This window comes from Parasteatoda tepidariorum, chromosome 2 (assembly GCF_982258835.1).
Source record: "Parasteatoda tepidariorum strain Cologne lab strain chromosome 2, Ptep-v5.0, whole genome shotgun sequence".
Taxonomy (NCBI): domain Eukaryota; kingdom Metazoa; phylum Arthropoda; class Arachnida; order Araneae; family Theridiidae; genus Parasteatoda; species Parasteatoda tepidariorum.
The window spans coordinates 51,976,182-51,994,106 of record NC_141756.1 but is presented as its reverse complement, the minus strand read 5'-3'; the positions used below and the strand labels follow the sequence as shown (position 1 = coordinate 51,994,106).

The following is a 17,925-nucleotide window of genomic DNA, read 5'->3' as shown; positions in this document are numbered from 1 at the left end:
TTAACATTATTATTTTCGATTAGTATATCCTCAGTTACTAATTTTATTTATTAATGAGGCGTTTCTCAAAAAGATTCTTGATTATTTAGTATTTCCTAGATTAAAACTTCTTCTGCTCTAGGGTATCGTGATAAAATTACCAAATTTGACTACATTTGCCAAATTTTATCACATGTTATAAAACCATATTTTATTGTCAACTTTACCAAAGTCATTTCCAAAAATGAATGCTATTCTTCACATTAGATATAATCAATACCATTAACATTATTATTTTCGATTAGTATATCCTCAGTTACTAATTTTATTTATTAATGAGGCGTTTCTCAAAAAGATTCTTGATTATTTAGTATTTCCTAGATTAAAACTTCTTCTGCTCTAGGGTATCGTGATAAAATTACCAAATTTGACTACATTTGCCAAATTTTATCACATGTTATAAAACCATATTTTATTGTCAACTTTTCCAAAGTCATTTCAGTAATTTCATCAGTAAATTCAGTACTTTTATTCAGTAAATTCAGTAATTTTATCATAATAACTTGGAGCATGGTGTAAAAATCAGTTATTAAGATAAATTTATTTTTCAATTTTGTATTTTTTTACTAAATGAGAAGGAGAACTATAATCTTGAAAACCAGAATTTCCATTAAACCGTTATAGTATGAATTTTTACCAAAGTTTATTTTTACCAAATTTATTTACCGAATCTATTTTTACCAAAAAGGTCAATAAAACAAAATACAGAAATTTTACCGGTTTTTTTCTCCGTGTACATCTTTATTTAGTTTATAATTTGCTTATGATACAATGCAACACTTCATTATAATTTGTAAAGAAAGTAATATCTGAAAAAAAGCACTTGAGGTAAAATAAAAAAGCATCAAAATGCTTTAATTCAGAAATTTTACAAATGTCATGATATAAATAAAATATTATTCAATCAAAATTTGGCTGTTATTGCAGAAATTTGTCAGTTGTAACTTCACAAAAAAGACAAAATTTGTAATTTCTCTAAATTGGTTCCCCTTAAACAAAATTGAATTTCAGTAGATCTGTGAAATTCAAATCAATACAATTTATCAAATCAGTCAGAATAATAATAAATATTAATAATAATTAAATTTCATTAAATTATCCTTTAATTACCAATATTATGTGATAATTTAAATTATTATTCTCTGTTAAATGTTTAGATTACTTTCTGTGAATTTTTTTTTAACCTATCACCATTTCTCATGACCTTGATCAAAATAATAAAAAAAACCTCTTATAGTTTATTCAACAGCCGCTAATTTTCCTTTAAAAGACTAAAGTTATGAAACTCTCAAACCAAACCTGGATCGTAAAACCCTTTTACACTTAACAATGCATTTGAACTAATGATAATAACCATTCACAACGAAAACGATTTAAAATGGGAATAAGTTCTACTATTATATAACCAATAATATCGTTTCCGTTTGTATCTTTCGACACTTGATTGCTAAAGTACGCTTTTAGAGATAAGAACACGCGAACAAATTAGTTCTCCACCTCCACTAAAGGTAAAGTTTCGAATGAATGGAAAAAGTGGTCTGTGGAATATTACCGATGACCCCGAAAGATACTGACTTTCCTTGCCGCCATTCCAAATTGATAAAAACACAAACGCTAACTTTCCCGCTAATTGACATTTATCACGAGACCCATTATAATTAAGTAAAATAATTCTGTCTCCGACCAGGTAACTTAATTATTGTTTCGGAATGCAGACAGTGACACGAAATATTTAAATAATGTCAAACGTTTGTTAAAAGAATGCGCGATTATTTCATGTTTTTTTTATCCCTGATTTCAAAAATGGCGTCTGTTTTTTTTTTAATCAATACAAATGGAGTGGTAAAAATGATTTGATTTCCTTGCATAGGCTGGAAAGGAAGAGGTAAACACCAATAAAGTTGGTATAAACTAATATAAATTTGTTTTTATTGTCATTGTTATTATTCATTATAATACACATTTTAATGCACTTACTAATGTCATTGTTATTAGTCATTATATTACACACTCTAAATATCTTAAAATATAGCTTATAATCCTAAAATACTGTTAAATAATCATAAGTAATTGCAAAAAAAAAATAAGCATAATCAACAACAACTATTATAATACAACTACTATAACACAACTATTAAAAAGTTGTTGTTTATTGTCATTGTTATTAGTCATTATAATACTATGGTTACATTGTCGTATAATCATAAAATACTTATAAATAATTATAAATAATTATAAATAATTATAAATTATTATAAATAATTATAAATAATTATAAATAATCATAAATATAAACATGCAATTTTATTTATTTATGATAATTGCAACAGATACTAACTAGTCTTGAAACTCAATGATTTTTTAAAGTCGATTATTCAGTTAATTTTCTAAATTTAAATTACTATTTTGAAGTTCGTTGTCATATTATCCTAATTTTAATAAACGCTACTTACAAAAACGTTTCATTGTTGTATTCAACTATTTGAAAAATGATTTATTTTAATTTTCAATTTTCTTCCAAAACTCAGCTTTCACTCTAATACGATTTCGTGCGTTCAAAGTTACAGTTTTTCATTCTTAACCGGTATTCTTAACAAGCTTAGACGACTTAAAACCATTCAATAAGCAAATAACAATAAAAAAATGTTTACAAATAATTTAAAGCCCTCCAGCAAGTTTGAAATTGTTTAAATGATAAATCTGCTGTCATAAAGCGGTTCAAAACCGATTGCCGACCTTGAAACGGAAATTTTTAAATTTTCACGAAAAATGTTTTTTTTTTCATTATGAAAAAAGCTTTGTTCGTAGCTTATTACTATTACACTATATAAATAAACATTACTGCATTACGAAAATAGTTATTTTTCATTACAAAAATAGCTTGTTTCATCGTTCCAAAATACTGTATAAATAATCACTACCGTTTATATTTTTTATTCAAAGTAAAGAACAATAAGAATATATATCCTATCAAAAAAATAATCTTGTTCTCAAAATGTTTTATTTGTCGTATAGCTTGATTAATAGTTTGATTTTCCATCATGTTCAAATCTAGTTTGTGAAAAGTTAGGCGTCCCACTTACTATTGATAATACATGGGCCGAGTAACGTGATGATCATATTGAAATCTTATTGACAGCTGTTTTATCCCGTAGGAGATATCTGTAGAAGATCTTTTGTGCGAAAAAATAAGCGAGAGAGAAAAAGCGGTTTACTTTTTACAAAAGTTTTCTGCATGGCTTAACAATTTCACAACTTAATAAAGACGTACTGCAAGGAAAAGTATGATAGCATATTTAATGAATAAGGAAGTTCAACAATAACATATGAAAAAAAAATCTTGATGTTAAGATTTCAGTTTAAAATTTAGAATGCAAGGATTATACATAAATGTATTTAATCGCAAAAACTTTGCAGAATAATTGATATCGGGATATTATTAGTTTAGTTTTAAATAGTTTTTATAGTTAGTTACAAAATATCTTAATCTAATAGACAAAAATAATCTAAATCTTTCCTCTGGGGTTTGTTTAAGAAAGAAAAATAGACATTTATTTTTTATGATATCAATTAAAAGATACAGTTAAGATAGTTTTGCAGTTTCTCTCTTATTTTCTTTACGTATAAAAAATAGAATTTAAAATTAGGTTTTTTTAAAAAAACTAAAAAAAAATTAAAAAAAAACTTTAAATTTAGTTCAGAAAGATTAAAAAACAAGAGAAGTTAAGAATTTTTTTTTGAAAATATTTAAAAAAGAATCCATAATGAAAACTATTAAAACATACCACAACGTATCAAATTTAAAGATTCCAGATCATCATGTGTGCCCAATTCAATGACATCAAACATCTTTATTTGAAAGCAAATGTATCATTTCCAGCGAGAACGGTATATTCTTAACTTGAAAATATTTTGTATACTTAATATATTTTTCGGTTTTTAAATATAGAAAATTTTCATCTATGGTGTCTTCAGCAGTCTTTTTATACGTTAGACATGATGCACTTATTTTACAATATTTTGGTTGATGCATCTTTTGACGCATTTTTTAAAATTTCATTTTACAACCGTCGTTGAACAGCTGGCCCAATTTTGGGCTTACAATTACTATTGTTCAACTCCCCAGCCTTGTAATTTTTAACCCGATTAAGAAGACAATAGAACTCCTGGATCAAGTGTTAGGTGAAATTTGTCTTCGTGGAGGACTTTCGATGGGACTAATCCGCATTTGAGTAAAACGGAGAGGAAAACAACGAAAACCTCCTACGGTTAGCCTGATGACAAGGGGACTCTAATTCCTGATTCGCCTACCCCTGAGGATATTTTACGTCAGCACTGTGCTCGGTGTGAGCCAGTCATCGATGGGATTCGAACCCGGTTCACCTCATTGGAAGGCAAACACTTTATCCCCTGAGCCACCACGGTTCTATTTTACGCATTAAAAGTACATATATGAATATAAACATGCCAGTTAACATCCATGTTATTACAATAAACATCATTTCTTACATCGTCGTCGGAGTTTCGCCCCTACCGAATGTTTTTTAAACGTAGCAATAAATGGTGTTCCTTAGGACATATCGGGGATCTGGTATGACATGGGAGTAACAACTTTTTTCTCAAAGTATCTACAAAATGCATAAACTTAAGAAGAGAATATGTAGAAATATGGACAAATATTCAATTTTTATGATGATCTAAATAATATTGAAAATAAACAGATATGTTTGTTTAAAACATTTATGAAAAGTTCTACTTTTAAACTCCCAGTATAATACTATGTTTAACAATTTGACACTAACTTACAATTGTTAAATAGCTTTACAATAGAAATTGTTCCCGATCAAATTTCCTTGTATTTTTGTTATCAGATTATAGCTTTATTAGCCGTAACATAATCACCTGAAATTTTAAGGATTTCTAAACAAACAAAGGTCTACATATTATATCACTGTATGTAATAAAACGAAAATAAGAAATTTGGCGCTGATAATTGGGTCTATAAATAAATATGTCTTGCATGCAACAAAAGGCTTTAAGTAAAGCATCAGGAAAACTCGGAACTATACAAAAGAATGTTTATATAAAAAGTATCAATGAATGGTAAATAGCGAAAGTAATTTCCTCAAATAAACTGAAGTGTGTTACGAGTTTTAAATGGCGTTTGAAAGAAAAGAAATTATGTAGAATGAAATTTTCCAATTCACAGGGTTGACAGGAAACGAGCAAAAATAAACGGTCATCGTTCTTAAAAGAGTCACGAATTTTACGAATACATTAAAGACAGAAGACGTACACTAATGAATTTATTTGAAACGGCTCGTTAAGTTGAAAGATAAGAGTAAACTTTAAAGGTTTTCAACAAACCTAATTAAAAACGTAGATTTTCTTTTAATAGTTGATAAAAAGCCACACATTAGTTTTTCCGGGTTCAGTATACTTCTAAAAACTACTCTGCGAAGCAAAATGAAATTTATTTTATAACAGCTTGTGTATAAAAGTTTAAAATTTATTTTCAGAAAAAATGTGATAATATGTAACTGCTTAAAACTCATTTTGCAACAAAAAATATATTCTATTGCGAAAAGCATTAAATTTATACTCAATCAAATGAACTAATGTGTAAAAAATTTAATATTTATTCTCAGAGAAATGGGCTAATTAGGTAACAGAATTAAAACTCATTTTATAACGAAACAAGTTTTCTATTGTGTAAAGAATTAAAATTTTATTCAAACAAATGTATAAATACTTAACAAATTAAAATATAATCTTAGAAAAAAGCTCTAATATGTAATAGATTAAAACTCATTTTATAATGTAACAAATGTTATATTATGCATTAAATTTAAAATCAAACAAATGTACTATGTGACAAATTAAAATTTATCCTAAGAAAAAGAGTGCTAATATGTAACAGATTAAAACTTAAATTTATAATATAACAAATATTCTATTGTATAGACCATTAAAATTTAAATTCAAGCAAATGTACTAAAATGTAACAAACTAAGATTTATTTACCAAAAGTTTGCTAAAGTGTAACGAATTAAAATTTAGGTTAAACATTTTACTACTTTGTAACAAATAAGAATTCCATTCATAAGAAATGAGGTATTGTGTAAAAATGTAAACTTATTTTCAAACAAATAAGCAAATATTTAAGAAAAAATATTTTCAAATAATTATACTAGTTTATGACAAATTTATCTCCGAACAATTTCTCCGTGACTGCCAAATTTATTTTCTAAAAATGTACTAATTAGTAACAAATATGTTTCCTAAAATGTAATAAAATGTCAAAAAAAAATACTTATTTGTGTGTACTCGTAAAAAAAAATTCTTAAAAAACGTGCTAATCTGTAACAAATTTATTTTTAAGAATAAATATGCAAATAAAAACAAATTACCGTAAAAATATTAATCGCAAACTACGGTATCTAATAACGATATTTCTTAAATCCGCTTATAAAGTATGGTAATTACATAAATGGGTAATTTATATGGTAGATGGTATCTATGGTAATAACATAATTTGGTTTAATATGGTAATTTACAACATAAATTGTTATCCTTTATGTTTTATAATCTATATATCGGTATACTTTATTGCAATTGATACAATTCAAGTATATTTTCTGTTGTTGAACTAAAATTATGCTTTCTCTGACCGTCTTTAGTTTTTTTTTTCACACGAATGTCGAATTTTAAATGTAATAATATAATTTTTACCGTTGAGTTTTAAATGTTATCAAAAAATTGTTTGAATTACATCTCGGCTGCTATCCCTCAAAACAAAACACTTTTTATCAATGTAATTTAATGGAGAAACAATAATTTTTCGAAAGATGTTTATCACAACATTTTTACAACGTAAACTATTAAAGTTCCAAAAAAATAATCAAAAATAATTTTAATAAAATATTTAAAATAAAATTTCGCATTTTTCAATTTATCATACAGGCTTCTTACTATGCTTCAACAATAGAAATCCAAGGAAAACTCATGTCCTTTTTTAGAAGGCAAAATTGATTATCATATTTTGGGTCAACGTAATTTATTCACGAAATTTAAACCTGAACAATATTGTTCGAAGGTTTAATTAATTTATTTGCGAAATAAACTTTCATCAATCTTGACACGCTGACCAATTGGTAATCAATTTCATTTCGTACTTGAAGTGTTTTAAATGTCTTTAATGATATTTAATGAGACCAGTTAAATTCTATCTCTTGTTCCTGCCTTACATGTGGTCCACTAACCTGAGCTTTCTTCTTTATCTTTACTGGCTTGTTGTACCTACATTACTTTTATTGATGAGATAAAAAGCGTCATTTGATATTTAATTTGTCAATGACGTTCAGAGTGTGGAAATTAATCGCGTGTTATATAACGTTTGGTTTCGATTTCAACTTCTGACATAGTTTTTCTTCATGGACATAAGTCACAGGGTACGCCCAAATTATTCCTCCGGATGTTTATTATTATTGTTTTTCATTCGAAATGAATTTTGATTTTGTTGATTGGTTTATAATTGCGACAGATTGAACGTATTCATGACCTAGTAAATAGGATAGTAAAATATTTATGAGTATTGTCTTTCTTAAATGAGGGAATAAAGTGCCGGAATGAAATAAAATTCCCATTACTAAAATTTTTTTTGGAAATTCATTCAATAAATTTTTTAGTTATTCTAGAATATTCAAATAAAATTTGACATATTTAGTTTTTAATATAAATTGAAATTTTTTGTTTCAAACTATCCGTTTATAATTGTTACAGCATTTTTCAATAACCTAGTTGACATACCAAAATATTTTTTATTTGTAATTATTTATGAGTTTCCTGTTTTAGGTGAAAGAATGAAACATCAAAAATGTTTTACTTTTTTTAATAAAAGGAAGAAATTGTTAAATTTAAATTTGTTAAATAGAACAAATTGAACAAATTAAAAATTGTTAAATTGGACAAACTATATTCATACTTTTTATTCTAAGTATTTATGAGTTGCTTAATCTTTATCTCCATCTTAAATGAATGACGTACAGATATTGCTTTAGTTTTTTTTAAATCCGTTAATGTTATTTCTAAATAATAAAAGGAAATTAATCATTGACATATTTAAAATATGCTACGAGAAAATCTATTCATTACTTAAAAGTTTGTATAAAATATTAATTAAAAGTTTGCATAAAAATATTGTACTCAAATTCAGTTTAAAACGTATGGACATTTAGGTTTTGAACTGCAAAAACTAATAAAACAAAACATAGTAATAGAAGATAAACGTTTAGAAAATGATAAAAAGAAAAGTTATAAGACAGCCGTTTTGGTACTATGAATGCATTACATAGTCAATGCCGAGACACAGAAATTGTTGATTTAAAATTATTTTTATTGCTTATTTCAGAACTAAGTTATCACTCCTTTCATTGGTTGAAAACAAAAGTTGAAATTTTATTGCTTATTGCTAACAAATATTTTATTATTAATGTCTAAAATTTCGGAACTTTAACAAGATGATTATGATAAAAATTCAAGAGCTTCTTTTGATTTTTTTAGTATAACCTATTAAATGAATCTCTAAAGTTTTTTCACGTGAAATTTAGATAGCTTAGTTTGATGCAGATAGCTGTTAAATACAAGGTTATTCATAATTCCCTCCGGAGTTTCGAAGCGTTAGAGTAAAAAAACGAAGACGAATATGGCAAAAAAGAACATATGAAATTATTCCGAAACTACTCAAGTTTATTCAAGTTTTAATTTGAGCAGTTGCCGGTAGATGGCAGTAACATGTACCACTGAAGCCAGTTGTAGTAAAGAAAAATGGCGTTTACAGACGGAAGGAATTATGAATAACCCTGTATTTAAATATTGAGAAATTTTTGAGTTACAGCCAAAAATAAATTTACATTATGGGTTACCAGGGCTTACCTGTTTGCCTCTTAAAATCTTTGTTTACTTTTTACTTGCAGGAATATGATTCTTAAAACTTATTTCAACTTAGTCTTCATTTTTTTCTTACATTCTCTTTACAACAAATTACGCAAATACTTGTCAATGCAAAATCCAATTGCGCTTTTATAGCAGAGCATTCTGTAATTGTCACTCATCTTAGACAAGGCATCTAAAGACACTATTTTATATGAAACATCGGTTTTAGGAAGCGTAATACCACCTAGAGTCTTCCAAACAAATAAAGGAGATATACATCAATTTAGCACTTTTCTTTTGAAGACCATGGTAATCTCCGGCAAATAAACGCAACCGCCATCATAGTTGTTAATTTTTCAAACGTTTCATTAGTTGACCGCCAAAACCTGAAAGGTACCATTTTGTCCCTAGTTAGATTTACGTCGCAAGTCTGATTATTGAAGCTATATAACGAGTTTTTATATAAACACTTTATTAAATTACGCGAACAGGAATCAATCACTTTTTATTAAAAGAAAAAAAGAAAGAAAAGAAAATTGCTAAGTCCCGACACTCCCCTTCATTTTCTCTTTAGGCGAAATAATTGACAAAATCCTTATATTTTAAAAAGATTTATGCTTTTTAACATCAGTATTCATGACGTCGTGGTGGGAAAAAAATGCAACTACCTTTCGAACATAATTGTTCGATTCGATCCTTATACCATAATGAGTTTGAAAACAGGTTTCATGGCTGGCGGATTTAAAGCAAGCGAAGATGTCTGGGTAGTCTGACCAGAGATGTAATTCTATTAATTATTAAGAATCGAACATAACATGATGTGGAAGTGGTTCTTGTCATTGTCATATTACACGCACTAAAGAACAAGAGTGCGTAATTCGCATCCTGAAAGTTTTGCTTACTCGTTTGCTTACTTTTTTTTTCCATAACGTGGTCTATTTATTCTAATGAAGAATTGCGGAAGTATTTCAGGGACTATAATTGATTTGATTCGGAAATATATTGTTCTTGGAGGATGTTGTTATGGAATTCAGTATTACTGACTTCTATTGTATTCGGGTGGAAAATATGTGACCTCTTTAATATTGATTAACCTTATAAATGGTAATAGTATTTTATCACTTTAATTGTAATAGCAAACACTAAACTATACATTGTGTTAACACTTGAGAAACAATAATATTTCGTATTAAAGAAGTATTACCACGCACTGTTTTTTTCTTCGTTTGAAAATATTATTTTTTCCTCTACCGATAAGGGCCATTGCCAAATATATAAATTATAAAACATTTTTTGACTACAATTCTACAAGATATAAATAAAAATGTTTTCTTATTCTTTTAAAGGAACAGTGTTATCAAAATTAATTATTCGTGAAATAAAATTTGCGGAAAGATATGGTTGTATACACAACTAATGTTATTCCATTATATTTATATTTTCAAATAATTTTTAATTCGATTCATTGTATAGTTAATAATTTTAAGTTCGATTCATTGTATTTCATACCTGTTTCTTTATTCCAGTTTTTTAAAACAAGAAACACGAACTGCGTTCGTATAAACTATTATTCTTAGATACTGAGAATAATTACATTAACTGAAACTTAGGACAGTTTTAGATAGGCTTATTTCTCTTTGCTTTTCAGAGAAAAAAATTATGAATATTGTCTTGGAATAAAGAAGTCCAACCAATGACCTCAATCTATCACAAAATATTGAATCCTATTGTGTTATAAAAGAAGAAGATGTCGATGAATTTTACAAATATTTACTGTTTAATGTATTAACCGATGGTAGGAAATTTTAATTATTACTTGTTTCACTATGGTTAAGGACCATAATTCTTTTTGACTGAAGTGGTATTGGCTGAGGTCGTTTTTCGAAAAAATTAATGCAGCCATTTTACTGACCTAAAATTTTTTTTAAAATTTTCCTACGAATAAATCAAGTAAATTATTTTAATTAATGGCGAATAGAAAAATCACCAGAAAACATGCATACAGCTAGGGTTTTTTTTTTAAAATATAAAAAAGCAAACAAGCATTATTTTAAGTGAAATTCCATATGACAATTGGTTGAAGAAAATTAGGTTGGAAACTATATTCCACAATATACTTCTAACTCAAAAATGTTGAAATATTTCCTTTATGATCAGATTTACACTTAGATAAAATAAAAGAGGGGAAAAATTAACAAAAATGATACCCGGTTTTTAAATGCGTGATTTAACAATTCCGCTTTGACATTTAATTTTCTTGAGTTTCACATTTTTAAATAAACACAACAAAAAAAATCACTGTGAAATTAAATTAACTAAACTAACTAAATGTAATTAACTAAATTTATAAAAATTTAGCCTTGATTATTTAAAGTTTAATTTCAAGTATGATTTATTTTAAGTATGAATCATAAAAACTATTTAGTAATTATTATTTTTGCATGAATTAGATAGAAAGATTTTTGAAATTCCTTTAAAAAAACTTAAAGAGTGAAATTTTTTAACGACTTGCGCAGTTTAGCATATATTTAAATTGTTATTTATACAAAACACTGAGATAAAAATGATTTTTTTTTTAAGTTTAAAATTTCTATGATTATGATTAAGCTAAAAAAGGAAAATTAACAAGTTATTATAACGAAATACTTTTTCTCAAAGAACTTGTTTTCGGTAAAAGATTTTTAACTATGAATCAAAAACGGAAGTTGATTGCTTTCAAACACAGATCAGAATGAAACCCTAACGTATGTTTTGGCGCTTAGGTTCTAACGCAATTTAATGATAATGATTAAACTAAAAAATAAAAATTAACAAGTTATTATAATGAAATACTTTTTCTCAAAAAACTTGTTTTCAGCAAAAGATTTTTAACTAAGAATCAAAAACGGAAGTTGATTGCTTTCAAAAACAGATCAGAATGAAACCTTAACATATGTTTTGGCGCTTAGGTTCTAACGCAATTTAAGTTGTAAGAATTCAACAAAAGTATTTTTTTTTGTGTCGAATCACCAATTTTAGTTGATCGTTGGAAGAAACTTGTCGTTCATGGACATATATTAGAGTTCTTTTTTTCAAAATGAAGGTCTTTGAAGGGCACACGTGAATTAAAATGAAGTTTTGAATGTTATCTTTGCTAGACTTCATAACAAGTTTCATTTATCACACGAATCTCTTCCACTCGTGAAAAAAAGTGCAATTCGTAACTTTTGTATTTCACCACGTTCCAAAATTTTCAAAATAATTGACACTCAATATTCAGTTTATGTCTGAAACGCCTTCGCTCTATACCAATTCTTAATTACATTATGCAAAAACAAAATTTTATTTAACCATTGAGTGGCATGCAAATGAAAACTATACTCGAGAAATCGTATTTTTCCTTAATATTTGAGAATTCTTTCGTGAAATGGGGGAAAAAAATTCAGAATCGAAGTAAGACAATAAATTTTTATAAAAGTTGTTTGAGCCATGATGTGACTCCTCCACGTAGCAAGTCACATTTCGAGCTGCATTCTTATCTGCATATCAACTACAGTTTTCTTATGTTATTAGTTAGCAATGTAGAGAAGGGAAATATAGTTCATGGGCTTCAATAGCGGCACAGCTCAAAAAATCAAGTTTTGAGATAAGTGGGTTTAAAGTTTTCATTGTTAAGCAAAATGCATTAGAAATGCTTTCGTTTGCTTAAACGAAGATTACTTTCAAGTTGAATTATGAGTTGTGCAAGTATTGCTGCTGAAAGAATGCGTATTTTCCCATTTACACTTGTTCTTTGACCAAAACTCGTGTTTTTTGAGTTGTTCCACTATTGTAGCCCATGAGCGATATATCCTGAAATTTGCCTATTAGTGCAATTGCCAAAGAATTTTAGATATTAATTTTGAAGGCGTCCTATGTAAATATATAGATTTAGGGTTAAATAAGGGAGAAACATTCTCCCAGCATGCTCATTTGAATATTACCATAGGGTTTTACTTTATTTTATTAACGGTATTGAATAGATGACCCAATTCTAAGTGTACGACCTTGTAGTTTTAAATGTAACACAGAAGGGAAGGTAACTCTTGGATCAAGAATTGGGACAAACTAGCCTTCCTGGAGGACTTAATTAACCCGGAGGATGGAATTAACCCACATTTGCATTACATGGAGAGGGAAACCACGAAAACCTCCCACGGTTACTCGACAGCAAGATTATTCTAAAACTGTTGTTGGTGCGAGCTAGGAGCAGAATTCGTATCAACCAGATACTAGGATTTAAACTGGGTCACTTCATCGGGAGGCAAACTCTCTATCCCTTGAGCCAGCTGCTAACCATAGGGTTTTAGAAATTATTCATGAGTGCGTCCAATATTATTAGCTAGGGAAACGGTGAAACTATGTATAAGAAAAATCTTGCCAATTTGTGCAACCACCAGAAAAGTTTAGAGAATATTCCTGTAATCTTAATATTATTATTAGCTATCGAAACAGTGTATAGGAGAGAAGCATTCTCTAAAAATTTTCCATTTGTGTAACTGACGAATAATTCAACAGATTGATCTTGAAAGAAGCTTTGCAATATTTTTAAGGCCCCATAATTGTATTCTTTTTGTTATGTTTTGTTTTTCCTTAAAAGTTGTTCACTTGATTTTTTATTATTTATCTAAGCACAAAGCAAAGTTTGAGTTTTTATTATTTATTATATCACAAAGCAATTAATGATCTTCCTTATTGATTTTCTTTTCTTAAAAATGCACTTTTTTTTTTCAACTTGTTCCACCGAAATGTGACTTAAACAGTGGTTCCTAAAAAGTGCTCCTTGGAAACGTAGGATTCTGTGAGCAGATAAAAAGTTTTTCGAGACTTAGGACTTCTTATTAACCTGTTATAACAATATTTATATCACAGCAATAAGCCATAATTCGTTTAAAATTTTGGTGGTTCATATGAAATAATTTATGTAAAATATCAGCTAAAAAACTCATCGAGTTTTTAAATTTAAAACAAAACAATAAATTCAAAATACAAAAAATTGTGTTGCTCTGATTACTATCTACAACATAATAAACAGATTTTTTTTTAAAACCATAATTTATTTAATTTCATTCTTTTTCAAGAGACCAAGAACGATTATATCTAATTAATTCCTCTCATAAAGCGTTTTCAAAATAATTAATAGTTCTTTTTATTTATTTAGAGATGCCATTGAACCTTTTCTTATATAAAGTAGGGATTCTGCCAAAAGAAAATTCTGACACAGAAGGTTCCATTGCCGAAAAAATTTGCAGCCACTGACACTTCATCTCCCAAACGAAATTAACTGATACAGTCGTGGGGACGAGGATAAAAAAATCTTAAATTTGATTTTAATCCTTTTTATTTAATTTTCCCAAATGAACTGATGATGGATATTTATTCTACTGAGAACTATATTTCGATACATGTAAAATACAAGACCGCCAGCCAATTGCAGTTCGAGTTAAAGCATCTGGTATTTCAGATTCTTGATTAATTTTTTCTGTCAAAAGTGTGCCCTTACAATTCTGAAATCAACAGTTTCTGATAGGTATTTAAATATTCCTAGCAACAATTTTACCTCGTCCCCTGTTGGGGTCTAAATTGGCTCAATATGGGTCCTATATGAATATGCACCATGTCTAGAGTTATTGGTCCTATATAGAGCCAATATCGGCCTATATGAGACCGATAAAAAGTATATATTGGCTAAATTAAGGGGTTTAATGACAATTAAATATGGGGTGACTCTAACAACTATATATAGGGATAATATTGGGTGCAAAGTGGCTGTAAATTATCGGCTGAATCGGTTAATTCTATATATGATCAATATCGGAAAATATCGTCTCTTTACATCCTTATTGAGCCTATAAATTCGGGAATATTTTCCCGAATGAGGGGCCAAATTATTTTGCCTATACTATATGCAGCTGTCTGTTTTGAGACTTTTAATCTTTGTTTTTACGAAATTAACATTAAAAGAATCTTTTAGCGTCATCTAAATTGGTTTTCATCAGTTTAAAGTTTAATAAAAACAGAATTTAAAAATCTAAAAACTGAGAAACTTGTAGTTTTAAATTGCTTACTCAAAACTAAAAATCTCAGAATTTTATTGTTTTAAAGTTTTGAGAAAAAATCCATAGAATTTCTAAAAATTATCAAGCACAATATCTCTTAATCAAAAGAAGGAAAAAAATTCTGTTTTTTTGAAGGTATAGTGTTGACTAATAATACTATATCAACAAAAGTTTACTAAGTTCAAAAAATATGCAGAAAACACGAATCAAAAATCAACCTTAAACCCAAGATGGCGAGGGCAGAGACCAGTTAAGGTCTTCGAACTTAATTAATGCATCTCAGGCGTTGTTAATGCATCTCATTATGTATCGCAAGTTACTATATCTCATACGTAGGTGTAACGCAAGTTTTTAAACTATTTGTTCAAGTGCACCTAAAAAATAAAAAAATGTTAGTTGTTTTAAGATATCGATTTAAGGGGCTGATTTTCAAGGGGACAGTGAAAACAAATAATTTGTCATATTAAATCTTCAATTCAAAAAAAATCTTTGGAAGATGTGATAGTGAAAAATCGTAATGTTTATTCTTTTTAAAAGGAATGTAAATTATTATAATGATAATTCAAATATTTTATTTCAGAGATAGAAATTTATTTTAATCTTAAAATTTTCTTTGAGAAACTTACCTGTTAAAATTAGATAACTATTTGATTACATGCTACTGAAATATATTTTGGCATTTTCTTAACAAAAAAAAGAAAAAAAAGGAACTGCTAACAAAAATTTTTCTTCTTGTTCGCATCTAGGTTATTGAAAAAAATCTAGGTCTAAACAATCTATCAAGAATTTTGTATTTATTCACATTAATGTGCTATGTTTTAAACATATGTATTTCAATGAATTTCTTTATATATTATATTTCTAATTATTATCTTTCTATTTTTACTTATTTCACATTATTTCTTATTATTTTAAATCAGTATTTTATAAAAAATATTGATATTTATTTCCTGATTTATTTAATTAAAATATTATTTATTTCATGTACTACAATGAATCCATATTTTGTTTCAACGATTTAAAAGAAACATGAATTTATTAAAAAAAACGAATTTAATTTATTTTGATTTTAAAACACGAGATAAAATGAAAATAATTTATGATCTTAATATTAATTTAAATTTTTTTTAAATTTATTTTATTTTAAAAAAATACTATTTTTTTGTACTTATTTATTTTATATCATTTTCAATATTTGTTATTTTATGTCATCTAAAAATCAATATATTGTTTCAACGATTTAAAAAAAAATATAAAATAAAAATAAAAATTAATTTTATTTACTTTTGATTTTTCAAACTTAAGAGGAAACTGATTAAATATGCTTAGTAAATGCAGGGTAAACATTTGTGTATGAAACTGCAACATTATATCATCCTTTAGTAAAGCGTACACCAATCAGAATTTACGAACGAAAACTCTACAAATTTTTTTTTTAAATGTATTAAAATGGTGAATTATTTTATATAATTTTCAATACTTGTTATTTTATGTCAACCAAAAGTCAATTTTTTGTTTCAACAATTTAAAAAAAAATTGACTTCATGTATTTTTGATTTTAAAACTTAAGAGGAAACTGATTAAATATGTTTAATAAATGCACGATAAACATTTGTGTATGAAACTGCAACATTATATCATCCATTAGTAAAACGTACACCAATCAGAATTTACGAACGAAAACTTTGCAAATAATTTTTTTAAATGTATTAAAATGATGAACTTACTCTTCTGCCCTTTCACCGAGTAAATTTCCTCCAGGAGCATAATCCCAATCAACTTCAATAGCAGCAACATAATAATGTCTAACAGTCTTAGCTTTCCGTAGATATTTTTCAATATTAGAGTCATAATTTTGCTTGAATCCTGGTTTCGCTCGATGTTTCTTTCTAATTGGCGGTGCCCCCCATCCCGGGTCACCGAAAAATTGTCCTAAGCACTCGTCCACTGCCCATAATACGAGCAAAAACACGCTGATATAGCACCACGAAAAGCACCTCATATTTGTCCAGTTATGTCAGCACTAAGTTGGCAAAGTGCTCTAAAAACGAAAATCGAATAACGGAGTGAAATCGAAAGTGTAGTGATCCATTCAAAGGTATCGACTAGTAAAGAACGTTCACCACTTCTTGGAAAAAGATATTGCGAGTAAATTACTCTTAGTTAATATTCATCCAATAAAAGGCGGTGGAAAGTTTTACTGTTAGTAACTGTTAATTCGACCCACCCCCTGATTTAAAGAGTTTTCCTTTGTGTCTCTTTCAGGGATCCGACGAACCATATAGAACCTCTCAGGGAAAAAATTTATTTCCTCCAATTGGCAACAGTCTTTCACCGCTGACGTAACTGCTTTCCTTCCCATTCTGTTTTGTTCTTATTTTTTTAATAGGTCATTCTTAAAGGACGGTCGGCCACCTTCGTTTTCAACGAAATTCGTTTTTTGTCTTTTCTTTTAACGAAATAACCGAGTGTTATTTACTTATTTATTTTAATTGCGTAACAGGGAAAATGTAATCGAAATTTAATAAATTCTTTAGCATAACGGTGAATAAACACATGGGTTTAGATTCTTGATCCAAAAAAAAAAAAAAAAAAAAATGGAGAGTTGTTGAAATCTTAAGAAAGTTAGCTTAGTAAGGTATGGACTAATAGTTAGGTCTGGAGAGCGGCCGAATGTTTAGATCTCCGAAACTGGTTCACACCGACCACAGTGCTGATGAAAAATATCCTCAGTGGTCGGTGAATAATGAGTCCCATTGCCGTGTGGCTAACCGTAGGAGGTTTACATGGTTTTCCTCTCCATGTAACGGAAAGCGGGTTAGTTCTAACAAAAAGTCCTTCTCGAAGGTAAATTTGTCTTCTGGATTCGGTTCAA

The 17,925-nt window shown here is 27.9% G+C and overlaps 1 protein-coding gene across 4 annotated transcripts in view; it reads right to left on the bottom strand.

Moving 5' to 3' along the window:
• The window catches only part of LOC107453699 (hephaestin-like protein), a 93,494-nt gene that overhangs the window by 57,451 nt on the left and 18,118 nt on the right, over nucleotides 1–17,925 (bottom strand). Inside the window, exon 1 of one of the 4 annotated variants that reach the window (XM_043038977.3) lies at nucleotides 16,778–17,304. The exons of 2 other annotated variants lie outside the window; for them this stretch is intronic. In XM_043038977.3, the coding sequence (XP_042894911.2) occupies nucleotides 16,778–17,052 (275 nt within the window). In that variant the 5' untranslated portion in view covers nucleotides 17,053–17,304. Of the gene's footprint in view, nucleotides 1–8,973; nucleotides 9,395–16,777; nucleotides 17,305–17,925 lie in introns of those variants that run through there. One more of the 4 variants, XM_071177540.2, reaches the window with a different exon arrangement.